Genomic DNA, 16329 nt, shown 5'->3' with positions numbered 1-16329 from the left:
TTCATTTAATAGGGAAAGGACACAGAGGCACTGAATGTCAAGTGAAGTAGGTGAGAATGAGCTAGCTGCAGCGCAAGGTTTTAATAATGAAAACAATTCAAGTTTTGAATGGGAAATGTGTTCCTTTGTGGCTGGCAGGATGGATTGGGCATATCTTGTTATCTAGCTGTATCTTGGAGTCTGTGGGTTCAAACAGGATGGAAATGGAGAATGCTGTTAGGGGATGGAAAAAACCCAGAAAAATAAATGTTGAGCCAGGAGAAACAGCAGTGTGAGGCAATACATTAGATTCATAAAAGAAAAAAAATTTCTTCCTCTATAGGAGTTAATGTTGTGACTTACACATGCAAAAGAAGGCATGATTGCTTTCTAGCATGCAGTTTTACTGGCTTGAAAACACAAGTGCGTTTTATGTTTTATTATGTATCTTTTAGGTAGATTATACTAAAAGCCAGCTTTGTGCTGAGCTGAAATCATGAAATCCTTGGTTGGTTATTTGCCTCATGTGATGAATTAGGCAATGCTGAAATTCTGTTCCATTTAAAAATAATGTTGATCACAGTCATTTCAATTCATGGTTTTGATAGGTTTTTACCCTCAACCTTTGATGTTGAAGGAGCTGTGAATTTCAGATTTATTTAGAACAGTACTGCTGTTTCACTTAATGGAAAAAGAAAAGTAGTTTTTCTAGTGTTAATTGCGTTTAAGCTTCCAGCTTGCTCAGATGTGTAGTTTCAGTTCCATTTTACAGAACTCATTTTTCGCTTTATCTTTTTTTTGTATCATGTAATCCATTTTAAGGGGATCTGGTGGAGAGAGACTTGAACCAATTTAGCCAACATGTTCAAACATCATAAACTATCAGTGTTGAAGAATTTTTTTTAAAGGGCTAACGTGGAGCGTTAATGCGTAGAGGCAAATAAAAACACTTACTGAAGCTTTTCAGAATGAATTACCTCCATAACTCCTCACTGACTTTCCAGCTCTTACTGTTTGGTCGGGGAGTTTTTTGTGGTTTTTTTTGTTTTGGTTTGGTTTTTTTTGTTTTATTTTTTTAAAAACTTGTTTCTTCCCCCTCCCATGAAGAGGAAAAGCCAGCTGGCACCCCTTATTGTGTATTCTGCATATACGATATTAGTACATTTGTTTAGATGATGATGTTAGCCCCTAGGTTGGTAGTATTTTGAAATGTCCAAATCAAAATATGTGAGTGGGTGACATGATTGGGAAATTCTTGCTAAAAAGTTAATATATTCTAAGTGATGAAGTAGGATGACAATCTCTTTGGACCATGTCGGTTGCTGTTCAGATATGCTAAGTTGGACGTCTGATTTTCTTAACAATGTTTTCTTCAAATTTAATGGAGTTTAGTAAAACTGAAAATATGGAATGAAGGATAGAGAAGTAGAACGTGGATTTTCTATGATTGTGTTACTGCATTAATATGTACACGTACTGAAACGTGTGTATATATATCTATCTGTATTTGTTTTTCTTCCTAGTCTAACTTCGCAATGGGACGTTTTCCTAGCACCTGTAGGAAGTGTTACATGCTGGATTTTGGCTTGGCACGGCAATTTACCAACTCATGTGGGGATGTCAGACCAGTAAGATTTTTTCACAGTTGTCCATTTGATTAATTGAATGTGGTAATATGCTGTCTGTTTTTTTCCGGAGAAGTGTGGGAGTTGCCTTGAACTGGTAACTGATCTAAACCTGACAAACATCATCCCAGATCAGAAATGCCATGTGATTTATTGATTATATTAAAAGATGGCAGTTGGGAATGAATCAGGTTTCTGATTTTTGGCTTGAGGCAGACGTGTAGTCTATGATTTTTTTTTTTTTTTTTTGGATAAACTGTCTTTTTTTGGTTTGGAAAATCAAGCGACAAACAGGTTTTCATTAAATATCAGAGTAATACACCAGAGCTGAATTTCACTTGGTATTATATATTGCATTAAAAAAAAAAAAAAAAAATCTATGTAGGAAAAAAAAGTCAAACACTAAACTGAATATATAAACTTCTGAAAGAGAAGGTCTGAATAATTAAAACAGTGATAGGACACTAATTATAATATGTAACAGGATATAGTCAAGTGTAGTAGCTGTATTCCCATGTGATGCAGTCTGAAGAAAATTGTAGATAAAAGCGTATCAACGAGGACATTACAATTTTAAGTACAGTAGAGCCTCCCTAATTCACTGGCGGGCAGTCCTTTTGTTAATTTCAAAATTTGAAAATGAGCATGTCAGTGCCATGGTACATGGTGAAGTTTTAAAGAAAGGTATTTTCTTCATTAAACTAGTTTGCTTTGCATTTTGATGGTAATACTGAATAATGTACTAGTCAGTACTGTGTAGCATATTTATTAAGGTGATGCAATTTGAGTCATAGAAGCCATCTCTACAGGATTTTCAATTTTATTTTGCCTAAGAAGTTTGGAAAGTGGCAAATTTTTGTGTGCAAATTATGAGGTATGTGAAGTAGTGAGGTAAATTAGCGGGGTTCTGCTGTACTCTATTCCTTCAGCCATAATGCTGGACACTGCAATGAAAGCAAAGAGCAGGGGAGACCAACAGAGTGGCTGCTGCTGTTGGAAAGGTGAGCTAAAAATTTTAAGTAGTTTTTATTTTTTTTTTTTATTTCTCAGTGTTCTTGTCGTGTTCTATATGTTTGGCTGCTTATAATGTTTTTCTAACTGACCTGTAATTTCAAAGAGAAAACAATTCCCAAGATTCTGTAATTTCTATATATATACACACCAATGGTAGTATTTTCAGAAAAAATAGGTGAAAACAACAGGAAATTGTATATTTCTGCTATTCCTTCTTTTGTAACAACTCAGCTCTTGCCTTTTGTTTTTCATTGCAGTGCCCTACAATGTAACTGAAGTAATTCTTCAATTTAATCTGTTTGGAATTTTCTGACAGCGTAATCCATATTAGTAGAGTGGCAGTGAGAGGGGGAAAAAAAGACAGTAGTTTTATTTGTACTTTAATAGTCAGAAATGGCTCTTGTATAGATAGCAACCATAATGTCGGCCTTGCTTACTAATAAAATTTATTAATATTTTCATTAAATGTGCTATGTGCTTCTCCTTAAGGCTATCCTTCTTCTAAACTTCATTAGATTTCTTCAGCAGATACTGCAAATAACCTGGAACAATGTAAAAGCATGTTCTCCAAAAAACGTAGTACTCTATTGGTAAGAACCTGTTCCTTAGTTAAGGTTGATTATTAGATTTTTATGATAAGTCTAATTTTCTATATACCTGACTTCTGCAGAAAGAATCCAGTCCCATTGAGATTTTACAAATCAACCCTGAGTCCTTGAATTTCCATAATGTGTTCTAAAAGATCAGAAGAGAAGTTTTGGAAATTACAGTATCATGTTTTAGTCCTGTGGCAGCTTTATATCTCCCCCAACATTAAGGAATTCCTGGTGGCCATTTTGTTCAACTCAAAAAGACTGAAGAGGCTTATATGGATGCTGTTGAAAGCAGAAAAGTTTATGACAGGACTGTATTTCCTTCCAGAAGTCATTGGCCAGCCCCACCGCCTAACATATACATTCCAACAGGTAGAGGTAAAAAATCGAGTTAGCTTCAAGACTGGTAGAGAAGAAAGGTGTTGTGTAGTTCTTTGACAAAATGCAACTTAGACTGGCAAGGGGGTTGAAACTAAAAGGTAATTACAAGAATAAATTATCATCAGTTTTATAGTGTAAATCTTCTTGTTAATATAGGTAGTAGTCACTTGACGGAAGTTCAAACAAGAAGTTGAAAAGAGGTCCTTATGGTGAGGAAGACTGCTTTATTTTGTGAAATCAGGTCAAGAAGCAAAGAGGAAATGAGAAATCTATCAAACCATTAAGCTACCCAACATTAGACTCTTAGTTAATTCCAGCATGTTGTACCAAGACAGGTGAATGCAGCAGAGTTTCATACGACTTCAGTGTGATAAGGTGTTTTTGTTTCAGATCTGTTATAAAAAGAGGAATTATAAAATTCGGGAATCCATGGTTTTATTCCAGTGTTTGACTTAAGTATGTGCTGGTGTTCAGCCATCCATTCGGATCCTTCTGCATTTCTGTTAAGCCTGAGCTTATTCTAGTTTGAATCTTTTTCTTTTGTCTCTCCTCTCTGGTTTCCTTTCTACAGCCACCCTCCTCATATTGCTTCACTTCCAGTTAGACTAATTTCTCCTTGCAGTTTTGGTGCCCACTGGAATAGTACAATGCAACCAAGTGAAATTTTCTTTGCTCTCAGTTTCTTTTCTTTGTATCACAATGAAACTTGAAAGCATTCCAAAGGAGTGAGAGAAAAGAAGTTCAGGCTGTTGCAGCTCTGGATTGAATTATGCCTCATGACAGGTAGTTGAAGACTTTAGATGCCTGATTCAAACAACGCTATATTGAGTTTGTATGAAATTTAAGTTGTCAAAAGCTCAGGCATAATCAGTTTTGGATGGCTAGTAGAATATTCCTTGACATCATCATGGTACACTCTCAAATCACTCCTTGTCTGTCTTCATTCCAAGGCATACTGGGGATATAGGCTTACTACAAATTATTGTGGGGGTTAGTAAACAAAACAAACATTTGTTTCAGCTGCATTCAAGAACAGTTTGAAATTATTTGCTGAATTAAAACCAAGCAGCTACAAAACCAGTCATCTAACATGAAGAATTTCAGCTAAAATTGGTAATATGCAGGAAGTTTCAAGCAGCTGAATGCAGGATCTTATATGGAAAGTGGTGGGTAATGTCTAAGTATAGATTTTACTACAGGTGCCATACATGGTATGTTCACAGTGAAGTTCACAAACACGCGACAGTGCTAATGAGCCTGGAGAAATTTTGATGAAGTTCTAGCAATATTCCAATAGAAAATGTTTGTGCTTTAAAATAGAAATGACGATTCATGCAGGTTAGAGAACTTAAATATTTTTGGTACTATCTGTAGTAACTACTTTTTTGTTTCACATTGTTATTACAGTAGTTACCAAACATACCTTCTTTCATTACAGAAAATGAATTGATGACAGAGAAACTTCCCTAGCATGGACTTGGTTCTCCCTCATCTTTTCTATGGTGTATAGACCTGTTCTGAACATTAGTTTCTTCATGTGCACTTACCTGTCTGTAATATTCCAAATCATAGCCTATGGAACTACGTCTCCCACGCATGTTATTAATTTAATTGCAGGGTTTTAATGAGTTATAGACTCTTTCTGGGCAAATTTTACAGTAGCATTGGATCTATTTGTATTCACTGCAGTTTGTTTTCTCATCTTGCTGCATGCTTTTCTACCTTCCCAAAATGGCTGCAGAATTAAGTTAAAAGCAGCTCTGTCTTCCATGATAAATTAAATTATTCTGTAGAGTAAATAGATGTTATTACAGCAAAAATTGCTCCTAGGATTTTTGTGCACTATAGGCAAACAAAGCCTGTGTTTAAGTACTGCTTATTTCAGTTCAACCTGAGTGTGATCTTCTTCTCCTTTGTGGGAGCACTGATTTCTTGAATTTTCATTTGATTGTTGCTTATTGCTAAAGAGAAGTTTTAAAATAAGACATTTGACACATTAACTAGAATAAGAATGTATTTTAATTTATGATTCACTGTGAACTAAAATAAGGTTTATCTCACTGTTTTGTTTCTTCTGCTGTTGTTTACCATAAGTAGTGTTTATTACAAAGTTCACAACAAATAAAGCTACTCTGATTCAGTCTGCCTTGAAATTAATAGTGGCTCATATATTAGTAAGTTGAAATTATGTTATTTGGTAAAAAATATCTATTAATTAAATTACCTAGGGGTCATAATAGAATAAAGCTTGCAAAGAAAATTGCATAGGTAGATTAGTCTACAACTAAAAGAAAATGTTTAGCTTGTCTTTACTGAGAGATGTTAGCATGCAGAATTTTAAAATTTCTGCAGTTATGCCATCAGAACTAATTTATAGCTTCTCCCATGCCCATGTGGTAACAACATACCATCTATTGACATCTTCTTTTCCTGTGCTGGTTTTTCTTCTCAACATTACTAGCTTTTGTCTTCTGTGATTCCTGTCAGCTTTCTCTCCTTTTCTCAGTTTTCTCCATTTTCCATTAATATAAGTCTTAAACCTGCATCCACATAGTTTCTGCCTCTTATCTTTGGTGACAGTCTTCCTTTATCTGACTTTCCTCTGGCTCCAGCTTCTTTCACGATTTAATTTCAAGTCTTCTTTCTTCAGCGTATCCCTCCCTAGTTTTATGTTCCCTCCTTTTCCCCTTTATCTTCAGATAGCCTCATTCATAAATACATTTTTTTTATCTCTAGGCACATGATTCATGTTCATGAGGTCCCTGTTTCCAATACTGTTTCCTTCTGTTCAAACTAAAACTGTCATCTGTCTCTAGTATCTTTGTGAATATCTTATGATGAACTCAAACCCAACGTGCTGTTAGTCTCCTTTCTCCTGCACCAACCAGTCAGTGCCATTTCTGTTCCTAATCACTGAATGTGATACCACCTTCCTGTCACCAGGGCTTACTGGCAGTTTTGACTTAGTGTGTCTTTACATCCAGTCTGTGTGTATAACGTGACAGTGTTTTCTTGCTGTATAATATGCACATACATTCATATGTGTGTGTATGTAACTTTTTTTTTTTTTTTAATTCAAAACCTTAAGTTCTTGTGTAGGCTCACCATCCTCTGACCTGACTGTTACAGTATCCTTTTTCTGGTTTGATGAATAGGCTTTTGCCTTGACAAACACCGAAATTCAGGGTGATACTACAGACACAATTTATGAGATTTGTTTTGATTATGTTACCCTTCCAAAGTGCCTCAAACAAGCTACTTATTCTCATTTTTAAGGCTCTTAATGATCTCTGCCCACACAGCCTATTATCTTTTATTCATAGTAAAGATAAGCAACAGTAAAGATAAGCAACAGTAAAGATGGTGACCTGTCTCCATTACCTACTTCTGGTTTTTAAAGAAAGGAACTTCCTTCTTTATTTCAGACTGTTCCTTATGTTGGAAGGGAGATTTCTGTAACCACCTAAAACCTCACTGTTTTCTTTTAAATCTGTGTTTGGAAACAAAGCTGGAAAAGTATCATTATTCTCTGTAGGAGTTGAAAATAATCTTTGTTTGACCTTTAAACCTTCAAATACAGTCTGTTATGACTGTAATTATTATTTAAGGTTTAAATAGAAGGCGTGCTTAACAGCGAAAAGCACAATTTAGTGCCAGTCTGTATAGAACTACACAAAGATGGAGATAATACTGCATATGGAAACGATTATCTTCTAATACAAGAAACCATACATGAATGATAAGGAAGTCTTATTTATGCATGTGCTGTGTACTTATTATAGAATCATAGAATCATAGAATGCTTTGGGTTGGAATGCTGGCTTCTTATTTTGAATTACTGAAAAAAGTAGTTTCAACATTGCATTTTCACTTTGGCTGTTATTAGTTTTTTCTTACAGACAGGTTTGGAGGGAGGATTTTTTGTTGTCAGTTTGTTCTTCTTGAGAAGTTACGGTGTATTCTCAGACTTCTTACCTGAAAGAATGGTCAAGGTGCAGAGAGCTTAGAATGAGAAAGCCTTTCTTGAAGATCATCCCAACTAATTCCATGAAAGGTTCAAGCCATACTTCTGTATTAAAGGATCCCCCAGAGTTTTGCTGTCATGCTTGTCCGATCCTAAGACATCTCAATGTCATTTTCAGAGGCGTTGTTCATCTTTGTACTACCCATCTTAATGTCAGACTCCATTGTGGTTTAGCACCATTAAAACTATGCTACCGGGGAGTCCATTCAGCTGCAGCCTCTCCTATCTAAATACGGTTTTGAAAAATGCAGGTTTAATATAAAAAGCTTCTTGGAAAGTAATATTTAAAGAACGGGAAGAGGAGTCCCAACTGAGCAATTTGGTTATTAAACACTTGTAGTGCTTACTGTATTTTTCATTGCATTTTGGAGTGTCACATGTGGACTGTCTGTTTACAGAATTGAGGAGCAAGCAATTTGCAGCCCATTCCACTGTTTTTTTCCCAGCGGGATTTGCAATAGCATGATTTTTTACCCTTGGATCAGATTATCTAAAATGACCTTCAGTTGGTTTGCAGCAGCCAGATGACAGTATGACTGATTTTGAAAGTAAAAAAGTAAGACTTGAAGGAGGTATATTGTAGTTTATCCACCAAGAATATGATGGAATCTAAGAAATTGCTTCTGTAGGTATTAATGTCGTCTTCATTCCATTTTTGTGTCCATCAAACCCCCTTTTTCAAGAAAAGTGCAGAACAGTCACAAAGCTTAAGCTTTTGAAGTCAGTAAGCAGTTTTTGTATGAACTACTTACTGCTACAGGATGCACTGATTTTTACATACTGAAGGACACAAATGATTCACATGAAGTATCTGTTCCTCTTCTTAATTATCAATTAGCTTTTCCTCATTTATTAACTCAGGGACCTAGCCAATGATGTGTTGTTTAGGTCATCCATTCCATCTGACCTAAGCTTTCAATACAAAGGATGGCACAGAATTAAAGAGCAGAGGAGTTCCACCAGTTTTTAAAATTGGGAATAAATTGCTATAAACATAGAAGCACAGTTTTTTTGTTTGTAAGAACTAGTATCAAATTTCTTCCTTATTCTTCCTGGTTTTCCTTGTACTTCTGTCATCGCCTTTTCTGCTTTTTTACACAAGCTTCTTTTCCCACATTGCAGCTGAAATAACATTTTTCCTCTAATTCTCTCTGCAGAACTACGTAATTTCTTCCTCCAATGATATCAGAACTCTTTTTCAGAAAACAATGACTTAATACATCTCCAGTGTATTTCCCAAATATTTTAGTTGTAGCTTTCTTTATTCCCTTCCCTACAAAGTGAACGCAGAATTTCTAAGTCCTATTTTTACATGTCGACTGTGTAGGTAGTAATCTGTTGTAAAATTGATAAAAAGGGATAGAATTGATTATAAATGTAATACAGCAACTGTTAGAGAAGGACTAATCTTTTCTGGTATTCCATAATCATTATCTGGACTGAAACTTAAATTCAGCATTTTCCTTATGGAAAGGTGTACTCTTTAAAAAGAGGAGTAAGAGTTCATTTCAGGAAATTATGGGAAGGAGTATTTTGAGAGACGATTTTGTGTAATGAAAATGTTTATGTTCAAGCTTTTATTAGTCTGCCCCAGTGTCTGAACATACTGGCAAAAGGGAATACCTTTGTTGCTCATCTTAAGGACCCAGGGTTTTTAGATTCTCTTGGGTTTTTCCGCCAGCAGAGTCCGTTTCCCACTTGTTCCAGGTATTAGCCTTAAAATGAAATAGTTGTAGTTGCAGTTTCCTTATTGTAGTACCATTTAACTGCAGTGGTCTGCTTCAGTTGCTGAATCTTCAAAACTAAAAGAAAAATAGATTAACAGAAAAATATAAAGAAAAAAAAAAAAAAGCCTTGCAAACTTTTCCATGCTACAAATAGGACTCTCTCAGAAGAATTACTGTAAAATAATTTTATCTGCTAATTTTGAAATTGATTCATTTTAACAATGTTGTCCAGTCTTGCAGCTGTCTGAATGACTATGTGAGGAGCTAACTTCAAAGAGAGAGGGAAATGTCCCTTGTTTCTCAGTAATAAGATATTTGTAAAATGTATGGGCATGTTGAAGAGACTAGTGAAGGGCTGCAGTTCATTTAGTTGTATAATCTGACACTATTATCTGGTTAGAACTTAAAAGTCAGAAACAAACATTTACTGCAGCTTGTAGGATTGTGAAGGATGTAAGAAAGGAAGTAATGACATCAACGTATATCGTAGTGTTGCTTGGAAGGGTGTAGAATAATTCACACTTGTATAAAAATGAGAGCTTATTTCATGTTATTTTATATTTTCTGTTCAATTTACTTAACCTTGTTTTATTATCTAAAAACCTTGAAGTCTGACTTAAAGATATCATGAAATGCAAATGTCGTATTCTAGATGTAGGTAGTACTAGCATTATGTGCCTTAGAGTACAGATGAAATGTACCTATTCTGCCACTTACTCTATCTATACATTGTATATTCACTTTGAGAGTAATAGGAAGAGGTATAACTCTTGCAGGTAAGGTCTTTGGAAATGTATTCACTCTATTAACATATAGTTCACTATTTACTGTGGGTAGTTTTGATCTCGGTTTTTTTTTCTGTACATGGATTCATGTGCATTGAAGATCTAGTACTGTTTTATTAGAATGAAATTGTTCTGAACACCCAAATGCGGTATCTAAAAAGGAAAATATCGGTCTCTAGTATAGTGTGTTCTAAACTGTGAAAAACATATATAAACAAGTGGCACATGAAAATTTTTTCTGCAACTATGCCACTGTTTTCAGTGGTTTGAGCCCTGACTTTTTGTCCATTTGATTTTTGTTTCCTTGGAATGTATTTGACCACATACACTTTTGGGAAACCTTGAACAACGATACATGTGTAGCTGGGAATAAGATGAAGAATATGGAAACTCAGGCAGTAGTGTGTGTGTGAAACTAAATTTTACATGTTGGCAGTACAAGGATGCAGGTATTCAGGGTAAATGTAGAATTAAATTCTAGAATGGAAGTTGATAAGGAAACACTCATTGGTGGGAGGAGCCTTGTCTGTTGATGGAAAAGATTCGAAGAGAGAAAAATGTGTGTGGGAAGGAGAACAAAAACTGCTGGGGATGATGTAGGCTGTTAAAAGAAGGAAGGAGAAAACAGGGGCAGGGGAGTAAATTGTTGGAGAGAGGAAGCCAATAGTTGAATTAATGGTGTAGATAAGAATTGATTACTGCAAAGCAGGGTAATTAGAATTTAATTGTGGGGAGACTCTCTGTAATCATCAGGCAAATACATTTATCAGGATGCAAATTTAGTATATTTATGAGATTCATAGTCTACTGTTCGTTGCTTTTTGAGAGTGTTGTCAAAGGGTTATTTTACCTACCATTTTGTTTCCCGTTGTCCTAGTGATAGCTGAAGTAAGTAGTACTAGCACCTGTTTTTTCTTGAGACAAAGAATAAGTGATTCTTTTTGAATGTAAACCTAACTTCATACAGCCTTCAATTTACATGTTTCTATTTACATGGGGATAATGGAAAGCGGAGGTGTCAGCTGTGGTACAGAAATAGAAAACCTTGAGGGACAAAATCCGAAGGATATTTGCGTTCTTAACATCATCAGTACTACAGCTTGGGCAGTTGTCATCACTCGTCATTTAAAGTCAATGTTAACCACAACTGTTCTTTGAGGTACTATTAAATTTAATATAAAGACAGAAAAATAGAAGAAAAAAGAAGCCGCCAGTCTTTGCTCTTAAACAGTTTAACCTTTAAAAATGAATTTGAGGTCATAATTCTTTAAAAATCCATAAATTCAACCATCATGTACCATCACAGGCCTGAGTTTTGTGGTCATTTATTTATGTGGACTTCAAGTTACAAATAACTGAATTGTATTTGTTTTACAAAGAAGATACTATAACATGTATGCAAGCTGAGCTGACAAAGCTAGGGAAAAACACAATTGAAAAACTATCCATAAGAAGGCGGTGTTTGGATAAAACCTTTTTATCTAAACCATCTGTGTTTTTTTTTTTTACTCGGTATACACGTCTCACTGACTGGCAGCCTAAAGAATTATTCAAATTAACAGCCAGTCCCCTCAGTCTGGTGATTTGGACTCAGCAAAGATGAATGAAGGAGAAAATTCCTTTTTGCCCAATTTGGTGCTTAGTTTGGAATGTGGGCTTCCTCTTCAAGAGTATCTTAACTACTGGGTTAAAAGGTATTCTGAGGAGACTCTGTTCTGTCTGTGGAACTGTTGTATTTTTGATAAATAAGGCTTTTTGGGTCAAAGGGAGAGTTACCCTATGACTGCTTCCCCCCCCCCCCCCCCATTCTCCTGCCCTTCCCAGTGACTAGATTTTAGGTCATTCTTCAGTTGTTACTTAAACAAAATGAGTTTTCACAGAGTTCTCACCTTCATAGGTTTGTTTAGCATGACCTTAATTTCAAGTGTCTAAACTTTCCTGTATTTATTTGAAATAAATAAAAAATCAAAATTACATTCTTTTAACATACATTAAGGAGGTTTACAGTATTTTAGATCCAACTTCGTAGATTTTTTTTTACCTGGAAATTTGGAATCTTAAACCTTAGCAAGCTGGGAAGTCCTGATCTTAGAACAACTAGGAAATGTAGCATTGTTTTTTTTCTGGTATGCTTTGCATTAAAGAAGTAGCAAAACTCTTACTCTAAACATTAACAAAATTATTCAAATCCAAAGGAGACAGAATATTCACCAAAATTTTCTGAGGAGTTACTTGTGCTCTTTACTGGTGACCTGTCAGTAACAAAATTGTCTCTGACTCCTGCTAAAGCAGAAGATATACCAGCTGCTGTACAGTCTGACCCTTAGAAAAATGCAGTGAAAGCAATTGTGAATGCAAATCTTTAGATCTTTTTATTGTCTAGGGAAGCAGTTACAAACCTGTTCACATCAAACAATGAACATGTTATTCTATTCAGGTGTTTATGTACAAAAGCAGGTAAGTGCTGCTTGCCTTTCTTCAGTGCCCTCAGGTTCTGAGGATTTTCCAGCAAATGAGTTTTTATCTTCAAGTTTCACTTTAGGATGACAGATGGTGTCCTGGAAATATACTTTAAGAAGCTGAATTCTTTAAAAAAATTTTCCAAAAAAAAATCCCAACAAAAAAACTGAAACAAAACAACCCCCCAAAAAACCCCTGCATGGAGTGCTGCACAGAAATGTGTTGGTAAATATCAAAGCAGAGTATTAAATAGATTTTGAAAGCTTTTGAAGTCTATTGTACTTCAGTTAAATACAGGGGTAGAAGGTACACATTTCTTGTATATTCAATCTTTTTTTTTTTTTTTTTTTTTTTTTACTTCATGAAAATTTGGGAATGGTTATGCATTTGAATTGCATGGAGAATACTTCCATCTTATTCTACCTTGCCTCCTGTCATTCTGGCAGAAGTACTGTGGATTTTTTATTTCCGTTTGGAAGAGAACATAGTTTTTATGGTACTGAAAGAGTGGAAGCTATATCCATTAAATGCTTTTTATGGTGGGGGAAAAAAGTGGTATAATTTTAAGAACTAAAGGAGCAATGGTGAAGCTACACTGTTGTAAGAAAAAAAAATCACTACAAATCTTCTGTCCTCTCTGAAGGCAATTTGAACCCACAGACTGCTTAAAGATGGATTGCTCATATACGCTTCTCAATCTCCTTTTCAAGTAAACGCTGTTATAGTCTGATCTACAAACATTGATATTACTTTAAGAAAAAAGTCTCAGAAGTGGTCCACAGATAGTACTGACTAAAACTGGTGCAGTTTTCTTCTTTTGCCCCAGTGCCACTGATGATTTAGAATGTGTCAGTAACTACTCCTGAATAATACCTTGACTGCGTGTGTTTATTGTAAGTAGGAGTCTATATATTGGATGTTGTTCAAGAATAGTTACGGAACATTGCATTTGGCTTAAATTTTGGATTAAATTGAGCCCGACCACCTATTAAGTTTAAATGATTTGCAGCACTTTGGTCAACTCTAGAAAATCGTGAAATTTATCGGGTTTTGGTTTTATTTAAAGAGCAGAAAGATACATTGTATCTTCAGCAGTCCCTTGATAACATTCTCTGCTTTGAGTCGCACAGATTAAAGCAAAATGCAAGGACAACTAGGACAAGTTTTATGAGTACAGTATTAAATGGCTGTGGATTATATGAAAAATAATTAAATAGTACAAAAAGTTCCAGGGACCTGTTTCATTTCATAGTGCTCCATATTAAGCATATAATAAATAATTGGCTAAAATATGTTAACTGGTCTAAAAAGACCTCTCTTCCAAACCTGACGAAAACTGTTGGAAGCCAGACGCTGCAGGGTAATGGTCCATGTCATTTTCAGTGGTTGTTTCATCCTGTTGAGAAGCATTTTGTTGCTGGCATTTACCTTATGCTATCTTTTCTCAGTAATGTTCTCTCGCAGTCCCTGACAGTACATTACATAGGGATGTGATTAGTTGAGGATTGCATGTTTGCACCTAAACAAGTAAAATCATATTTATTTTTCCTCTTGAAATGTACTCATCTTCCTCAGCTGTACTGCCTGTCTCATATTTAATGTGTATTGTCACTTAAACTTGCAAGACGATTTTGAGTTCCTCTTCTTCATTTCATTTTTACCTTCAAGTTGTAACTAAATCCTATTATTTTCTCACTGAAACTTTTGGAAACTTCTCTAAAATTTATCCACATGCCTTCTCTCTTCTGATAAAATTTTCATCAATCCTTAGGTTATTTCTGTATCAGTTATTGGAACAACTTCTTTTTAGCCTCCTCTTTTCACTTCGTGTGAGTAGAGTTTACTGGAGTCATGTGTCACTAATAATTGCACTTCCATGTAATTAGGCTGCTGTTGTCCGGGCTGCAGATGATGAATGTGACAAAGAAGTGTTTCTGCAGTTGTAGGTGCTATGGTACTATACATGATATGTTACAAGGAGGAATTTGAACCTTAAGATAATCCTCTTTTATCTTTCCCTTTTATCCTTTTCCTAACCTGTTTCTGAAAAACACAAGAACTTGAGTAGTTCAGCATGCACTCTGAAGCTTAGTGTGGAGGCACCCTGTGATGTGGAGCAAGAGCTATGTAACTATTCAGGCATGGCACAAGAAGCACCCAAGAGCCTTCCTTCTCCCATGGGGCTAATCTGCTCAGGCTCAGCGAAGGGTTCTCTTCATTACTGCTGTACTGGACTAATAACACCATTACCCTCTCCTCTTTACTGTCATAAAAAGATTCAAATTATGAGAAGGACGATGGAGGAAGCACAACATGTTAGTAAGTTCCTATCTCTATAATAGTCCTCTGAGGCTTTTACACATTGATATACTTCAGAGCAGACCTTTCATAAGTTGTCTTTTTGAGTGAACACACCATTATCTTGCAGCAGTTTTTTGGAGCAGGGAAGTGACAGAAAGTTACTTTTCCTCCTCAGCATTTGCATGAAAGCTATGCATGATGTACTGGACACCTCAATGCTAATGGTTACAAAGCAAAGATCTGTGCATGGTAAAATTTGGCTTGAGAAGTTCCCAGAATGAAATGTCTGTAACTGGGCAATCCTAGAACCGGAATTCTTTTTATTAATTTCTACATTGTTTGTCTAACAAAGAAATTAAGTTGAAGAAGGCACTGAACACTGAAGTAATGTCAGGCGTTAAATGGCCATGTAACTTGCACTGGTTCCTCCCTATCAAATTCTTTCAACAGATCTTTACCAAATCACTGTGGGTTCCACTTAACTCTTCAGATTTGCCCTTATTCCTTCCCAGGTCTGTGATTAGATTAAATGAAATAAGGGAGAGGAATGGAGTGTATGAGGTATCAGAATTTGCAAAGGAAAAACAGGACGAGGAGGAGGGGGAAAAGAGTGACTGAGAATGAATATTACCTGCTCCGTTCCCTCTCCACTGCAGAAGTAAAGATAGCAGGAGCTGACACAAAGAACAAGAAACAGTTGGTGATAACCTCAAAGGTGTCATGTCAATGCCTCAGTGAACTTGAAATCTGGAAGTAGTTCAACTGTATTAGTGTGAAGCTTTGTGGGGGCTGTCTAGCCCGGGAAGACCACTATGCTCTGCCAGGACCAAAAGTAGCGTCTGTCTCTGTAGAGCATTGCACTGGGTCAGCTGCTTCTTGAAATAGTTTCTAGAAATATTTGTTCTAATCGATATGAAGGGAGGAAGAAGACATGACAGGAAAGTGGGGTGTGATGCAACAAAGCTAAACTATGTCCAATTTTTCATTGTTACCGGCTTACCGAGGAGTTTGTCGTGATGGAATAAGTTGACAAGTTACAGTTTTAGCTTGAACCATAGGACAGGTATCTTAATCATGTATTTTGAGATCAGCCTCCTAACAGCCACCACTCTTCACTTCTCTTCAGCACTTCTGGGAAGATTCAGGAGCTGGGACCATAAAACATTAAAAATAAGTAATAGTTTTGTACTGAACTCTCTATAAATCAGCAGAAAGGCATAGAATGAACAAGAAATTATAAACAAAGGAATCTTTTAAATCTTTAGAGTGTAAATCTTAATTTATTTGACTAACATGGTTGCACTGATTGTGTGTTTTACAGCAATTAACAAAGTCAGTTCAGCTATTAGAGCGCAAATAAAAATAAAAGAAGGAGCAATAGAGATGCATGGATATAATTTAGCTGCCAAATAGAATGCAGTAAGTGCCTGAAAATAGAAT

The 16329-nt window shown here is 35.7% G+C and overlaps 1 protein-coding gene across 1 annotated transcript in view; it reads left to right on the top strand.

The window, feature by feature from the left end:
• TTBK2 (tau tubulin kinase 2) overlaps window positions 1-16329 on the top strand; it is a 71347-nt gene that overhangs the window by 13263 nt on the left and 41755 nt on the right. Inside the window, exon 5 of the mRNA XM_075712692.1 lies at window positions 1503-1607. Within this exon, the coding sequence (XP_075568807.1) occupies window positions 1503-1607 (105 nt within the window). The remainder of the gene's footprint in view (window positions 1-1502; window positions 1608-16329) is intronic.

Source organism: Pelecanus crispus, chromosome 6 (assembly GCF_030463565.1).
Source record: "Pelecanus crispus isolate bPelCri1 chromosome 6, bPelCri1.pri, whole genome shotgun sequence".
Taxonomy (NCBI): domain Eukaryota; kingdom Metazoa; phylum Chordata; class Aves; order Pelecaniformes; family Pelecanidae; genus Pelecanus; species Pelecanus crispus.
The sequence above is the reverse complement of the archived record's forward strand: the minus strand, read 5'-3'. Positions and strand labels throughout refer to the sequence as shown.